This window comes from Danio aesculapii, chromosome 6, assembly GCF_903798145.1.
Source record: "Danio aesculapii chromosome 6, fDanAes4.1, whole genome shotgun sequence".
Classification (NCBI taxonomy): Eukaryota; Metazoa; Chordata; class Actinopteri; order Cypriniformes; family Danionidae; genus Danio; species Danio aesculapii.
Window position 1 is genome coordinate 18,374,348 of NC_079440.1, and position 17,164 is coordinate 18,391,511.

Sequence of the window (17,164 nt, forward strand, 5' to 3'; positions counted from 1 at the left end):
ATGGTTATTGTCATTAACATGTAATGTAAAGGTAAAAGAGACTGAACACTGGTTAATAAATGATGATGTCATCAATAATATTTAAAAAATGGGAGGAGGGATTGAACAGTTTGTGTTTTTGTCCTATTGGTGGTTAATGCAAAATAAAATATAAAAATCAGACAGATTAAAAACAAGAGTGCGGATTATGGCTTCTGAAAGGATTGACGGACCTAAACAAAAGACTACATGACAATAGAACCTGGTGAAAACTTTGTGGAACATAATATCAATCAACATCACAAGACAAGAACATGAAAGCTGTTTCATTCATGTGAGCATGAAAATAAATGTGAGATAGATTTTATGCAGCAAGTGTTCAATAAAAAACAAATTAATATTTAGCGACTTTAAATGAAGGACGTCACGGCGCTGTCGCTTCACAGCAAGAAGGTCAGTGGGTCGAGCCCCAGCTGGGTCAGTTGTCATTTCTGTGTGGAGTTTGCATGTTCCCCCGTGTTGGCGTGGGTTTCCTCTGGGTGCTCCGGTTTCCCCCACAGTCCAAACACATGCAGTATAGGTAAACTGAAAAAGCTAAAGGGCATCCGCTGTGTAAAACATGTGCTAGATAAGTTGGCGGTTCATTCCGCTGTGGCAACCCCTGAAAAACTTTCTTTCATTTTCAACACATACTTAAGTCTTGTTTTGTCTATACTCTGGTCTTAGTTGAGGAACCTTTCGTGCAATGGCAAGGTTTCATGAATGTTAACGTTTGTTCATGGAAACTACTGGCATTGATGCCAATGAAGAACCTTCATTTTTAAAATTGTGTGCATGTGTGTGTGTGTGTGCGCGTGTGTGTGAATTCTTCAGTGAGATAATGCTTTCCAGATGTGGTCAGTTGACCCAAAAGGTCCACAGATGTATTTAGGTGAACCTGAAAACCTGAATATTTGAGTAAAGAACTAACTGGCAGTAAACACAAACATATGACATTTAACATGGAACATCTTTTGAAATAAATGACATTAATAACAATTATAGCGAAATTCAATAACAATAACAGCCAAGGTTCAGTTATGGACGAGTAGTAAAAATAACAAGCATGACTAAAACCCTGCACCATTTATTTTCTGCATTCACGACACACGTTCTCCTTTCAAAAACAAACCTATATATCTCCTTTGGATTAAAAACTGAAAACCGAACTATTTCAGGACTCCATGTGGTGGAGTATTTAAGTGATCAGCACAATTTGAGCTTTGTGTATTTTAAAATACGTCCCTAAGGGTATTTGGGCCATTTGCTGGGTGTGATGTGCCGCATCAGAGCAGCTTCTGACGTCAGCAGTCTGGGACCTTCTCCTTCGCTTTCCCTTTTGATCTTTGCCTCATGACGTCACGCAGCTGCGCAGGTATCCAAAAACCGTGATGCTGTAGCTCTTGCACTAACGCTCTTTTTTATAGAGATGCTTGCGCTATTAACCCATTAACAGAGGATTTTCAGTCTTGCAGTCATGTAGGTCATGCAAGCAACAATGGCCTTATTTAGACTGCGACGAATAATGTGTTTTTGTCATTCACAAGCGCCTAATAATTGAGAAAGGAGGAGGGAGCGAAATGTTTCCCATTCACATTATTAAAGGACACGTGCGTCATCGTATCCGTGCTCGTTTTTCCATACTGCAATCTGGACACAGCACAGCCGACAATAAAACCTTTCAATATTCAGCAAGGGCTTCTAGACTTGCGTTTAAAGAACTTGTGAAAGGGAGACATTTTGCGCAGCATGACAGAGCTGACACGTGAAATATTAATATTAATCTTACCTCTCGTGCTATTTGACTGAGAGCATCATCCTCCGCCGATAGTTTCTCCCGGTTGGGGATTCTTTTCCTCCCCGTTACTTGAGATGCCATTTAAAATCCACTTATCTTCTGTCACAAACCTCTACAAAAAAATGACTGAAGTGATGTTCAGTTGTGTGCAGGTCAAATATCACCCTTCAAAGTGGCATAGTCGTTAGTGAACAGCATTAATAAATGGTTATACTGTAACCACTAGCTAAAAGATGTAGAGCACTAGGACACATCTTTCCTCTGATACCCCGTCGCCTCCATAATCCGCATAAATATATAGCGGGAGCCTGTTGCACATTTAAACGACACATCGATCTGTCAAAACATCACGGATAGGATGGGAAATGACAGTTTGCTGATGCGACGTGAGCACGATAGACTAGGCACTCCTGCGGATGGAACCGGTCATCCCGTAATATCACGTCCAACAGTTCGGTTAAACGTCAAACCAGAGGAATGAAGAATAAAAGTCGTCAGACCAGAACGGCGTTTGTTTCTAGGGCAAAGCGAACCCGGATGATGAGCGGCCCTAAGATCCAGCAGACACGCTCTGATTTCAGCCTGTGTTGCTGGACGGTGCGAGGAGAGTGGGCGGGTCTGTGGGCGGGGCCTGACCTTTTTATTTTAATTATTTACGCCTACTTTCAATAAATGACAAAATCTATCTATCTATCTATCTATCTATCTATCTATCTATCTATCTATCTATCTATCTATCTATCTATCTATCTATCTATCTATCTATCTATCTATCTATCTATCTATCTATCTGTCTGTCTGTCTGTCTGTCTGTCTACATCTTGTTTTATTAGATAAACGGTGCTCTGAACTAGTGTATTAGCTCCATCAAGAGGCTTCATTAGATAACTACATCTCTATTTATGATCACTTTTGTTTTGAAAAGACCCCTTCAGTAGAAAAAAGTTGCAAAAAATAATCGTAAAAATTAGTTTATCAGTTGTAAATTTGTTATTAAGCTGTTATTTTAATTATTTTATTTATATTATATTATGTTATATTATATTATATTATATTATATTATATTATATTATATTATATTATATTATATTATATTCATCTAGTTGTTTCTGCTGTTATTGTTATTTTTAAATATATATTTATGGCATGTTTACATTTATTTATTTATTTAAAGTTATGCAATTTAGGCCACATCTTCCATTTAGTATCCGTTTATGTCCACTAGAGTGCATCAAAATCCTTTCTCATGTCACTTTATGCTTTTCCCAGATCATCAATATTTGCAAAGTATGTGTATTTCTCAAAACCGTTATAAAGCCAACATGGCCTATCGTACCCTTATTGTACATTTGTTATATCCCTGGTATGTCCTTGGCCTCTGTTTTGCAACAGAAAAACTATACAAAGTTTTTCTTATAGAACTAAGGATATATATTTTACTGTAAGTATAGTTTGTGATAAGTGTAATGATCAACAAGATATCTCATTTCAGTATTGATTGGGAGTACAACACATTTGAAAAAAATACAGTAAAATAATTGCACATATATACTACTTTAATTGTATACATGTTAAAACATATATACTTTTAACAAGTATACCTTTAAAGTAGAATATATGTGCAACTATTTTACTGCATTTTACATTTGTACTGCAACTACAAGTGAAGGTAAACAGTTTACTAGTTCAATATTTTTTTATGCCAGCTTAACATTATATCTATATTTCACTAATTATGCAGAATATTCTTTCAGTGTAATGGATAAAATCAATATTTAATAAGATTAATAATTAAAAATTGCATTATGTATCGTTATTGTAATATGTTGATAAGCAGTGGTGTAAAGTAACAAATTACAAATACTCAAACGTATGTGTTGTGATTTACTAAGTAGTTTTAAAAATGTGTCATTTCACGTCATTATTGGACATGAAAATAAAGTTGTCCTTAGACACTGGTTAGACATTGACTTTTGGTCACCTGACATCACAACCTAAATCTAACTTAATATTAACGTCTTATGACGTATGTGCCTGCTGAGCAATAACTAAATGCACTACGTTTACACACATCCACAAATTACATGTATAAACTACATTTCTAAGATTATCCTTGCTCATTGCCTGACAGTTAACCATTTATAATAAGTAGTGAAGGAGTTACTGCCTTGAGATTACATCAGGATGCTAATTGATAGCATTCCTTGCATAATAGATGTCTTTGGTTTGCATGATTTTTATTAGAAACAACTGTTTATGTTCAGCAAAAGAAAAGCCAAATAATGGGGAAATTTTTTAAGTAATTGGTTAAAGATGGTCTTCTCCGGGGGTACAAGAAATTTCACATTTCAAATGATTTATAATATGATGCAATGTTTAGTGTTTACAGAGGAAAAAAGAAATGATTATTTGCAATACCTTTATTATTAAAATGTCAAAGCTGATAGGGCAATCTGATAAACAAAGATGGCAAGGAAATGGAGAAGAAACATGATGGAAATTAATAGAACTAAATCCTATTTTTTCCTTTGCAAAAATATTTGTTGGTCATATCTCTTAATGGTTTTAGATGGCTTGGCTGAAATTATTAACTCAAACACAAAGAGTTTTACAATCCTAAAAAATTACAAAGCATATTTCTAAATAAAACTTGGACACTCTTCAATCTTCTCTCTGCAGTTATACAAAATTATCAAGATCTGTGATCTGTTGATGATTTGCAATACATCCTTTGGCTGAATAATTTGATAAATGTACTGTAGGTGGCAGGTGTGGACAGATTGACAAAGGTCTAAAGGGCTAAACACAGAAGTAACAGCAACAGAGAAGTGATGTCTTCTTTACACTTAAAAGTGTACTCTGCTTGAAGAAAAATCATGGGGAAACTTCCTTTTTTGTTGCATACTCACTGCCTGAAAGTAAATGTTCACAAAAATATAGTGAGTTGCAAATCTGGAGGGAAGCAGAGATTTAAATGTAATTATTTTAACTAATTATTTGAACGGTTCACCTTTTTCTTAGCTTTATCAATTGATAATCCTTTAGCACTTAGAGCAGCTATCTTGCTCTCAATATCCGAGACCTGATAAGTAAAAGACAGAAGATAAATAAACGGAGAGACAAACAAGCAGAGAGATCTTTTACTCAAGTACATATATGGTACACCACTGCAGATATATGGTTAGTGTGATTCCACCAATTAGGACATGTTCCTGGATCAACATCTATGTTGATACTGGAACAATATTCCAATCAGCCAACCAGAGCTAAGGGATACGTTTAGAGTTTATGTTAAGTTTAGGCTTACAGTTAGGGTTATGTTTTACATGATTGTTATACAAACTATTATTCCTTCCTGATTTTAGGAATAATTTACAGTTAGGGTTGGGTAGGGATTAGGTATGAATTAAATTTTTGAACAAAAATCATGTTACAGGATCAACATAGATGTTAATCCAGGATCGCATCCTATTTAGAAAAATCACACCCACCGCAGAGGGATAGTCAGACAGACAGAGAGACAGATGGAAGGACACACACCCTTACGAAAAAGAAGTATTGTGTACTTCAAGTTAATTTTATTAAGTACACTTAAGTAATGTGTATTAAGTATATTTTAAATATAGTTCATGCATTCACCTCTGTATGTATTAGCAGTATACTGGTAATCGTGTGTGCGCATAAGCATGACGGTAGTCACCATTCACAAGCTAAAGTGAAAGTCACGTTTAACTATTGGCCCTCAACCATATTTTCAGCCAATCGGCTTGCTTATGTTTACAAACAATCTCATTGGTTGGTGATTGTTTCCAGCACAGTGAGCAGCCAAAATAAATAATGGCATAGTGGCCAACCAAAATAATATTTGCAATTGTCAGAATGGCAAAGAGGCAGTCAAGCATTTTTTCATTTTTTTAAAACCACGAGCAAATAATGCTGATAATGAGCCTGATCAAAAGAGTTCTTTGGAAGATGAAACTGTGTGAATGGATCAGGATAGCGGAAGACAGAAGCAAAGTCAGCCACAAAACAGGACAGAAGAGGTAACTGTGGGCTCTTCTTGAAGATTAGACTGAGTCAGTCATGTAATTATTATTTTCACTTGGCACATAATAGTGAAAGGAGCTGAATAGTGATTGTTCATACGATTTATGTTTGTAGCTACATGTTTTTATTATCCTGGCAAAAAAATAATTAAAGACCGTTCAGAAATGTGATGCTCTTTTTTGCGCTATCACCATTTAATGACGTATGTTCCGGGAAAACTTAAATTGTTTGGTGGACGTCGATCACAATAACTTTTATTTCCTGGTTTTGTTCCAGGAATTATTCATTTACAAATTAAGCACTGCTTGTAATAAAATATTTAAATATATCTTGGGACTAAATTGGCCCACTTTTAGTATATATATTGACCTTATTATTCACGTATGAATTGAAATCTTTTTGGCTCGAGACTTACGGTCTCATTCACTTCCATTGATTTTTAAATGGTAAGAATTGCTCTATATGCTGCTAGATGTTGTTTGTAGAGCAAGCAGTTTGACCGTTTTCAGTCATTTATTATTTATAGTCATTTCTCCCATAGGCAACTGATTCGGAAGTCCTAAAACATTTGCAAAAATGAGTACCCTTTCGCATTGAAGAATAAGCTCAATACAGTATAAGGGCGTCCTCACACTATGTATAGTGGCCTTGAACCATGCCGAAGCACGCTTGTCCCCCCTCCCGTCTCCCCCGACAGCCTGCACTCACATGGCATTCGGGCCTGAGCATGCTTGCGTTAACGATGATGCGCTGTTCAGTAAGCGCTTTTGCTCAGCACAGTAGAAATTTCTTTAGTTTTATCGTTTTAGTGGTTTGGGATGCAGTGACACGCAGTCAGATATTTCACAGAACAAATCAGCCACTTTTGATGCTCATAAACAATCATGAAGTCCTCGTGCTGCAGGAATTAGGAGGTTTGCTGAAGGTGCAGCTGTCGTGCAGTGAGGGGTTTGCGTCTTTAAGAAACTATGACAGTGTTTGTTCATTAAACAGTAAGAATGATTAATAAACACATATGAAACAGTCCCTTAAAAGTCATGTCTCGTCTTCAGTTTCGGGCTCAGGCGCGCTTTGCACTCACACTAAAACGTACCGCACCAAAGCCCAAGTGAACCGCGCTCTGGCCTCAGCTCAGTTTAGCTCCAACCACCTCCAACTCACACCTGCTTAATAATCTCTAGTTGTCTTGAAAACCTTTATGATTGGGATCAACTATGTTTGATTAGGGTTGGAGCAAAATTGTGCAAAACTGCAGCTCTCCAGGAATTGAAATTTGAGACCTATTCCTTAAAGGGACTATGACAGACTCGCATACAGACGGGTTGACAAGAAGGCAGACAAATCAAATAGCTACACAAAGAGTCAGACAGACAGAGAGATGTATGGGTTGATATACAACAGCCGCTTCATTTCTAGGCAAAAATGTTTTCAAATTAATGCTTACTTCACTTTCTGTGCCCTGAACTTTGGCGACAGCCAGAGCAACCTGGTCCTCTAGTTCAGAGAGTTCTGAATCAGTTAACGGGCCACCATAGTGATTCTTGGCATTCTGCTCAATCTTTTGCAATTTTTTTGCTACTTCATAGGACTTCCCTGCAGTCATGTACACCTGCAGCAAAAAAAGAAGAAAAAAAAAAGTTCTTAACAAATTGTTTCTTAACTAATGTAGTGATAGTATTATATATAGTGATATGCAGCAAAACCACTTGATCACTTCCATATGTCTAAACTCTCTGCTTCAAACAAACATAACAGTATCTGTTAGAGGGATAAGCTTACATTTTCCTCAAGTTCCCTGTACGCATCATCAGCCTGCTTAACATCTGTGCCCGCTAACTGAAGTCTGTCATTAGGATTTGAGGGGGTCAACTCGTTCATAGCGCTTTCAGTGGCATTAATTGTTCTTAGAATCTCAGTTGTGATGTCGCATAGGGCCGCAGCAGTGGATCTCTGAAAGCCATGTAAAGGGAACAGCAATTAACCGAGAGGAGAGAAGCCTCATCAGCAGTAAAACCCTAAAATGACCCAAGTGAGGTATTAGCATTGCTTAGGTTACAGCTAAATGAGGCTGAAGTATTGCTGATGCCTCATGGTCTTTAGAAAATAATTCACGGGAAATCTTTCTGATGTTTCTTTGGCTGTGCTAATAAACTCCCCAGTTGTAAAACTCATTCGTTTTATTTATTAAAGGAATAGTTTACCCAAAAAATGAAAAATCTGTCATCGTTTACTCATTTGCCCATAAGAAAACCTTACTATACTCTCAGAAATAAAGGTACAAAATCTGACACTGAGGCTGTACTTTTTCAAAAGGTACTTTTTTGTTCCTAGCCTGTCCTTAAAGGTACATGTTAATACCTTAAAAACTTTCAAATCTGTACCTCATACTACTTTAAAGGTACAAAAGTGGACCTCAAAGGTACTAATGTGCAGTTGTAAATTGCAAAGGTTCTATTGAAATGATCTTAATTAATTTTTTTGAAGAAGGCTGATTTTAATCAGCCAATTGGACTGTTATCACTTGGTTGAATGGGCATTGTCAGTGGTTATCAGCTGATAGATATGGGCCAGTAGGTGCCTTCTGCGCATTGTTAGTCAGCAATAGATCACAAATGGCTGCAGCCAGAAGTTAACAAAAATTATTTATATCATTTAGCACATTTCCTATTTATTGTATTTTATTAACATCTACCCCAACCCCAACCCTAAACCCAACCATCATGGTAATGTAAAAACAGATCTGAATCTGGAGTCTTTTCTTTAAGTATAATTGATTAACCATGTGGATGGATGATAACAGCCTTCTGAGCCTACTAGTAAACACAGAAGGCCCCTACTGACCCATATACATCAGCCAATAACCACTGATAACGCCCATTTAACCAATAATAACATTCGAAGTGGGAGTGCTAATCACTGCTGTTGGGCAGTATGGACATTCTATTTTTCAGTATGGAGATTTTTCTTGTCAAATGGTGGGGATAGTGCACTTATTTTTACCCTACAAAAGCTGTCACTGGGGCAGAACCCTTTCTAAACTTACATTTTTGTCCTTTTTGATTTGATTTGATTAGAATTATTTTGAACAGGAAAATCATACATAAAAATTCTTTGACAAAAAATACATTTCAACATGGTCAAAATGGACGTGGCACAAGCTTATCATTTTCCCACCCAATTACCACATACATCATTCGTCTATTCAACTTATTTCTTTTACTTATCTCTTCTTTTTACATGAGACATATGAGCTTTACTTGACACATATTTTATCCTTTTGGCATCTTTGACATATATATTTGATTCCATTTGTACATTTACATTTTATAAAAAATATATAGTATTGCAAATAGCCAATAATTGAAATTTCTTCATGCCTTTCTCATTTTATTCTTTTTCAATCACTGCTATTCATCATTATATTCCTTTAATAATATATATTGATAATTGATTAATATCCTGACATTGTTTGAGAATCTGTTCTAGACTATTCCATAATGTCACACCACATACAGACATACACAATTTTTTTTAAAGTTGTCCTTGTTTTCAACCTCCTAAAATGTTGTTCTTCCCACATTATTTCCCCTTGTCTTTCTTAAAATAACTTTTGTATGCATTTTGGAAGTAATTTATTCCTAGCTTTACACATAAATTGTGCTGTTTCAAATTCAACCAAATCATTAAACTTAAGTATCTTTAATTTAAAAAATAAAGGATTTGCATGCTCCAAATACCCCACATTTTTTATCAGTCTAATTACTTTTTTCTGCATTCATTGTAAAAAAAAAATATCGTAAAAAAAGGTCAAATGACTGGCAGCTACGGCTGCCAAACAGAAACCATAAAATTACGGTAAAATTTCATTGTTGAAATAAAGTGCAAAAAATAATAAATCTACACATATTTTCATAAAAATGTTTACAGAAAAATACTGTTATTTTACAAACTTTTCCAAAATTATTATGATCAAATCCCTTCAAAAAAGTTATACACTAAGAGTTTTACAGAGAAACACTGTTATTTCACAAACTTTTCCTAGATTATTATTATCGAACATCATCAGTAAAGTGACTGCACTAACAGTTCAAGAGAAAAATGTTATTTAAAAGAATTTTATCTCAATCATTACAATTAAGCACCTTTAATAAAATGCCAAGACATGCTCATGGTCAAAATTTGACAGTTTTACTTTGGATCAAAAACATCTGGATAAAACAACAAACGAGATACAACTGATTAAAATTCTCACAACTTTAAGATTACAGTTGTTGCATTTTATCGAATAGCATTTATATAAAACATGTAGAGGTTTAAGTTTTATGGAATATTTCAGTTACAAATCTTAAATGAAACTGAACTGTAATGTGAAGGGGATGCTGACAAAGGAGTGCAGATCCAAATGCAGGTTTATTACACGGAGATGGTCAGGCAAGCAACAGTCAACACAGGGGCAAACAGATGTATGCAGGGAATCCAGAGTCATGGTCAAATAACAGCCAAATGGTCAGTCCCGGCAGCAAACCACATGAACAATTAACAAACAAAGCAAGGCAAAAGAAGAGAAACGCGTCATAATGTTCACAGTAACAGTATAACAAGATTTAGCAATTGGTGCGTGCATCTGTGCTGCTTTTAAAGTCCATGTAATCAGTTCATAACGATCCTCCGACTGTGTGTGTGCAATCAGCAGAATCCGGAGCAGGTGCATGTGAGCGGAATTTATCTATTTTATTTATTGAACAGATTTGATTGTAATAATCTAGGAAAAGTCTGCAAAATAACAGTGTTTTTCTGTAAACATTTTAATGAAAATATCTGTAGATTTATTGTTTTTTGCACTTTATTTCAACAAAGAAATTTTACCGTAATTTTATGGTTTTTGTTTGGCAGCCGTAGCTGCCAGTCATTTGACCTTTTTTAAGATTTTTTATTTTTTTTACACAGCAAGTAATTACAATTTATTACTTTGATTTTACGTAATTTTAAATGTACTTCAAAAAAACTGGAAAAAACACTGTGTAAATAATACGGCAATTGTATTGTATAAAACAAGAAAACGCTACGGTTACTAAAGTAACCCTTCGTTCCCCGAGGGGGGGAACGGAAATGCTATGTGGAAACTTCCACTATGGGGATTTCGTCAGAATCCAATCATCTGAAAGAGTATAAAAACGGGCCAATGAAATGCCAATGAGTTGGCAGCGTCAGCGTGCACAGCTGGCGTCAATGACAATCAGTCATGCTATAAAGACGCAGCCAGTGCCATGCTCGACATCCTTTTCTAGCTGAAGAGACTTTCACGCTCAACAGCTAAGGGACAATCGTTGTGGCGAAGGAACATAGCATTTCCGTTCCCCCCCTCGGGGAACGAAGGGTTACTTTAGTAACCGTAGCGTTCCCCTTCGGATGGGGAACTCCAATGCTATGTGGAAACTTCCACTATGGGGAAATCTTTGGAAAACGCCACAACGAAAGAACCTTACTGCGTCCCTGGCGAAGGGTGTGCCACGCAGTAGAGCGAGCGCACCTACCACGCCCCGAGACACAGTCTTCCAACGTGTCCCCTGGCCCTCACTTACCTGTTCAGAACAGTTATGTTTTTCGGGGAGTCGCAATAACCCAGTAAAATAGGTTTTGATACGACAGTACGTTGGGAAAGCGTTCAGTCCCGATAGGGAGGACGCTGCGGAGCTCACCTGTTACCCAGAGGGGAGACCTGGTGACAACCTATGGACTAGCCCAGAGATGGGGAGTCCTTGCATAAGGATGGTTAGCGGGGAGGGAAGACACGAGCCTGCCCTAGAAGGGGGGACTATACCGTGGCTGAGTGAACGTATGGGATCGCCAGCGGGGATCACACATAGCAGGCACCTATACCCAGAACGCGGGCTGACCAGCGGGCATGCCGACAACGTAACGGGCCAACACCTGACTCCTCCGCTGAGTCAGGTGCTGGGGGCCTCGGAGGAACTCTGCAGGGTTCGCCAAAGAAATGGGGAACTAAACTGACAAAGCTGAAAAAGCGCACGTATCTCCGGGTTAGGGAGAGTGGCGCAGCAAGCGTGTTTCGACACCTCAACCGAATCGTTTCCTCAATCACCAAGGGTTGCCTAATACCCTTGAGGAAACCGGCTCCACTCGCAGATTGTAACCTTGCAAATGTATTGGGTGTCACCCAACCCGTAGCTCTACAAATGTCTGTCAGAGAGGCGCCGCGTGCTAACGCCCAGGAGGATGCGATGCTCCGCAGTGGAGTGCGCTCTCACCCCCGGGGGACACGGCTCACCCTGGCCCAAAGGCGAGGGAGATGGCATCCACTATCCAGTGGGCCAACCTCTGTTTAGATACGGCACTTCCCATCTGCCGACCACTGTAATGGACAAAGAGCTGGTCAGAGGATCTAAGGCTCTGAGTATGGTCCACATATATTCGCAAAGCGCGAACAGGACACAACAATGAAAGGGCTGGGTCTGCCTCCTCCGCGGGCAGCGCTTGCAGGCTCACTACCTGATTCTTAAACTGCGTGGTAGGAACCTTGGGCACATAGCCGGGCCGGGGTCTCAGGACAACGTGAGAGTAGGCCGGCCCGAATTCTAGGCACGAGTCACTGACCGAAAATGCCTCCAGGTACCTAACCCTCTTAACCGATGCCAACACGACCAGCAGAGCTGTCTTCAAGGACAGAAATCTCAAGGATACTGAGTCGAGTGGTTCGAAGGGATCCCCACGTAGGCTCGTAGCACTACCGCGAGATCTCAAGAGGGTATGAGAGGGGGGCGGGGGAAAACATCCGCCTCGCACCTCTGAGGAACTGGATGATGAGGTTATGCCTCCCCACGGTGCCGCCATCCACGCACCATGATGAGCGGAGATGGTGGCCACGTAAACCCTCAGTGTGGAGCGCGACAGCCTTCGCTCCACCTGTCCTGAAGGAAAGAAAGCACAACACTGATCTGGCAAGATCGGGGGTCTTCTCGGCGAGAAGCGCACCACTCAGTGAATAGACTCCACTCCAGGGCGTAGGCATGCCTCGTAGAGGGTGCACTAGCCTGAGTGATGGTATTAACCACCGCCACCGGTAGGTTACCTAAGTCTTCCTCGTCGCGTCTTATGGACCCCACGTGGAGGTTCCACAGAACTAAGCGAGGGTGCCAGATGGTGCCCTGTCCCTGAGAGAGTAGGTCCTCTCTCAAAGGGACTCGCCAGGGGGGGCGTCGCGAGGAGGGAGAGTTCTGATATCCAGGTCCGGTTGGGCCAGGGGCGCAACTAGCAAGACCTGCCCCTCGTCCTCCCTGACCTTGCACAGAAACTGCGCGAGTAGGCTCACTGGGGGGAGTGCATACTTACGCATGACTCGGGGTGGAGTCGCCATTCTCCCGGGGAAGGAGCTGCCGTGAGAGCCTGTTGGCCGCACGGTTGAGCCCATCCGGGGTGTGAATAGCAAGCAGCGACTTCAGCCGCGTATGACTCCAGAGGAGCAGACGGCGAGCGAGCTGAGACATGCAGCGGGAGCGTATACCCCCCATCCGGATGGAATACGCTACCGCGGCCATGCTGTCCGTCCTGACCAGCACGTGTTGCCCCCTCAGCACCGGTAAAAAGCGGCGCAGAGCGAGAAACACTGCCAACAGCTCTAGGCAGTTGATATGCCAATGCAGCTGGGTTCCCCTCCACAGGTCCGCAGCAGCATGCCCGCTACACACGGCCCCCCCACCCCATACTGGAGGCATCTGCCGAAACGACAGCCTGCCTGGACTCCTGACCTAGGGGCACACTGGCCTGTAGGAAGGAGGGGTCCTTTCCAGGGGGTGCGGGTGCGGTGACACAGCGCAGTGACAGTCACTCGGTGTGGGCCCGCGTGCCATGCGCGTCTGGGGACCCGATCGTGAAGCCAATGCTGTAGTGGTCTCATATGGAGCAATCCGAGCGGCATGGCCGCGGCTACGGATGCCATATGCCCCAGGAGCCTCTGAAATAATTTCAGGGGGACCACTTTTTTTCCTGTCGAACTCTCTCAGACAGTTCAGCATTACCTCGGCGCGCTCTCGTGAGAGGCGCGCCTCCATAGTGATCGAGTCCAGCTCCAACCCGAGAAAGGAGATGCTCTGCACGGGGGCGAGCTTGCTCTTTTCTCGATTGACCTGAAACCCCAACGGGCGGAGGTGCCGGAGCACCTTGTCTCTGTGCATAATCAATTGCTCCCGAGAGTGGGCTAAAAATCAGCCAGTCATCGAAATAATTGAGCGTGCGGATGCCGGCGAGCCGAAGGGGCGCGAGGGCACCCCCCGTGAGCTTGGTGAAAACTCGCGGAGACAGAGAGAGCCCGAAGGGGAGGACCTTGTATTGCCACGCTCGACCTTCAAACGCAAACCGCAGAAACTGCCGGTGGCGTGGAAGTGTGGAGATATGAAAATACGCGTCCTTCAGATCTATTGCTGCAAACCAATCCTGAGGACGAACGCATCGCGTGATGCGCATCTGCGTAAGCATTCCGAAGCGCAGCCTGTGAAGGCAGCGGTTCAAAATGTGCAGATATAGGATTAGCCATAGCCCACCGCTTTTTTTTTTTTTTTTTTTTGGGGCACGATGAAGTGCGGGCTGTAAAACCCGCGCTCCATCTCGGCTGGAGGGCCGGCTCGATTGCATCCTTCGCCAGGAGGACAGCAATCTCCTCTCGCAAGACAGGGGCGGACGCAGGACTGACCCTGGTCGCCCGTGAACCTGGGAGGCCGTTTAGCGAACTGAATCGCATAGCCGAGTCTGGTCGTATGGATGAGCCATTGCGATGGGCTGGCCCACGCTAACCAGGCAGGCAGAGCCCCCGCAAATGGTCCCACCCGCACGATCGCTGACGTGCCAGCGGCGGGGCAGCGTGGAGTGAGTGGGCTCATCCGGGGAGCGCTGGGGTCCCACAGGAGAGCAGGAGAGGAGATGTTCTCGTCTCGCACTCAAACTCCAGGAGAGGGGCTGGGAGTGGAGAGAAAGGAGACCGTTCTCTCGTGCTCCATGAGCCATTGGCGAAATGCACCGATCCTGCAAGCTGGAAGGCATAGCGTCCCAGACTGGCAGTGTTCGGGCTGTCACATCCGGAGGAGGGGAAAAGTGCTCTTTCACTGAGGATTTTGATGGCGTTTTTTTTTTTTTTTTTTTTACGCCTTTAAATAACGTGCCCCGCCCTCCAGCGGGGAAAGAGCAAATTCCCTCCTCCCCAGATGGCCCGCCTCAGGGACGCTTCGCGGTCCGTTTTACCGAACTTAGCGGCGCCCTGGGCGGGGAACGCTGGTTGCCGGCGCGATGCTCGGCGCAGCCGCGTGGCCGGAGGCGCAGGCGGGGGCGGCGAAGCAAAGCTGCGGGCGGGCGTCCTCGGCGAAAAACCAGTGGATGTGGATGGCTCGGCGGGGGGGAGCGGTCATACAATCCCGCCGATAGAGACCTCGCCCATCGCCTCCGACTGCTCTATCACCGGCGTGAATTCCTGGGCGAATTCACCGCCAGTGTCGCCGAACAGGCCAGCCTGGGATATGGGTGAGTTAAGAAAGCGAACTTTGTCAACGTCACGCACATCACCAGGTTTAACCTGAGGTGGCATTCCTGGATCACGGATGTGATCATCGTCCTTCCCAGGGCACACACAGCCGACTTTTTTTTTTTTTTTTTTTGTAAGAGCATAGTCGGTTGCGGTGCGGAGCGCATGCTCAGTCCTGGGTCAGAACCATCCTCGCGCAGCCGGGCCAGCGCCTGCGCTGCATGGTGAGGGGGAAGGCGCACGCAGCACACTGCGTGAGCCTACTGTGCCCATCCAGGAAGAAGGGGATGGGGAGGCTTAGAAGGTCTCGCCTTCATCCTCCACATCACACCCCTCTAATCGGTCCGGCCGCGGAGCTGGGGGATAAACCATCTCCAGAGCCACGGCCGAAGCAGCCTGGGGAAGCACAGCCGCAAAGTCTGCTTCTGGATTCGACGCCGCGCTCAAAGTCCCGGAGGGAGCGAGCGGGTTCGAATCCTCGTCAGACCTTGACAGCCCAACCTCCAAGGATGGTGAGGATGGAAGCGCACGCAGATCGGGCAGAAAAAAAGTCCCCTCAGGACAGCGTGAGTTTACTGTGCACTTCCGGGAAGAAGGGGACGGGAGGCTTTGAAGGTCTTGCCTCCTTATATCCTCCACATACACCCATCTAGTCGGTCCGGCCGCGGGGCTGGGGGATAAACCATCACCAGACCCACGGCCGAAGCAGCCCGAGAAAGCACGGCCATCACGTCTGCTTTTTAGATGCTAACGCCGCGCTCTCCTCCCCGGAGGGAGGGAGCGAGCGGGCTCGCATCCTCATCAGACAATGACAGCCCATCCTCCGATGCAGCGATGGACATCTGACCCCCGGTGTCATCAGGTGAGAGAGCGACCATCCAAGGACGGAGCGCTTCTCTTCACCTGAAGCTTGGATGGAGCGCGTGGAGGAGCGAGAGGTCCACGGCCCGGGGGCGGTGGATTTACTCTCACTGAAACCCTCAGATCTGCCCGAGTGCCAACCGCAGTGCGGGGGACAACTGGGGTGGGTGGCTCTTTTGCAAGAGCGAGCCGCGATCTTAACTGCGCAACAGACATGACATCAGTGATGGCATGCACTGCCCGCGAGCACCGCATTAACATGCTGGACCCCCAGACATGAAACGCTGTGCTTGTGCCCATCATCCGGGGATAGGAAACCACCGCATCCAGAAACGCACGGTCGGAGTGACGTCTTGAAAAAGACGCGCTGCACGACCGTGTTGCTCTTTTAGGAAAGCTTTTTTCCTATATACAAACCGCTCTTGGAGGACCGGACCCAAAGGACGCCAGGCAAGGGAGAAATACCCAGCTCGACCATCTGCCACTGCGTATACGCGCTCTGGACCGGGAGAAGCTGCTTCTCGATCTCTCTCTGTAGACACAGGTTGGAGATGCCCTCAAAGACTCTCTCAGAAGCTTCGTGAAAGGCTCTGAAAGCGAAAGGATGTCGAGCATGGCACTGGCTGCGTCTTTATAGCATGACTGATTGTCATTGACGCCAGCTGTGCACGCTGACGCTGCCAACTCATTGGCATTTCATTGGCCCGTTTTTATACTCTTTCAGATGATTGGATTCTGACGAAATCCCCATAGTGGAAGTTTCCACATAGCATTGGAGTTCCCCATCCGAAGGGGAACTGCTGTAATTTGTCATTAATTATATAGTACATCTCTTAACTTCCTCAAATTAAATAGTTCCAACAAGCAAAATCTCAGTTTTTGGACCAAATCTACACTCTCCAAAACTGACA

The 17,164-nt window shown here is 43.4% G+C and overlaps 2 protein-coding genes across 6 annotated transcripts in view; both read right to left on the reverse strand.

Moving 5' to 3' along the window:
- The window catches only part of lrrfip1b (leucine rich repeat (in FLII) interacting protein 1b), an 87,311-nt gene extending 84,927 nt beyond the window's left edge, over positions 1 to 2,384 (reverse strand). For all 3 annotated transcript variants that reach the window (XM_056459703.1, XM_056459702.1, XM_056459701.1), the window contains exon 1: positions 1,808 to 2,384. In XM_056459703.1, coding sequence (XP_056315678.1) covers positions 1,808 to 1,897 — 90 coding nt within the window. In that variant the 5' untranslated portion in view covers positions 1,898 to 2,384. The remainder of the gene's footprint in view (positions 1 to 1,807) is intronic.
- A 1,851-nt stretch (positions 2,385 to 4,235) lies between these two features.
- The window catches only part of mlpha (melanophilin a), a 37,534-nt gene continuing 24,605 nt past the window's right edge, over positions 4,236 to 17,164 (reverse strand). Inside the window, exons 12-15 of one of the 3 annotated variants that reach the window (XM_056459705.1) lie at positions 7,643 to 7,813; positions 7,308 to 7,472; positions 4,827 to 4,898; positions 4,236 to 4,728 (exon numbers count right to left, since the gene is read on the reverse strand). In XM_056459705.1, the coding sequence (XP_056315680.1) occupies positions 4,663 to 4,728; positions 4,827 to 4,898; positions 7,308 to 7,472; positions 7,643 to 7,813 (474 nt within the window). In that variant the 3' untranslated portion in view covers positions 4,236 to 4,662. Of the gene's footprint in view, positions 4,729 to 4,805; positions 4,899 to 7,307; positions 7,473 to 7,642; positions 7,814 to 17,164 lie in introns of those variants that run through there. The other 2 variants (XM_056459706.1, XM_056459707.1) reach the window with 2 other exon arrangements.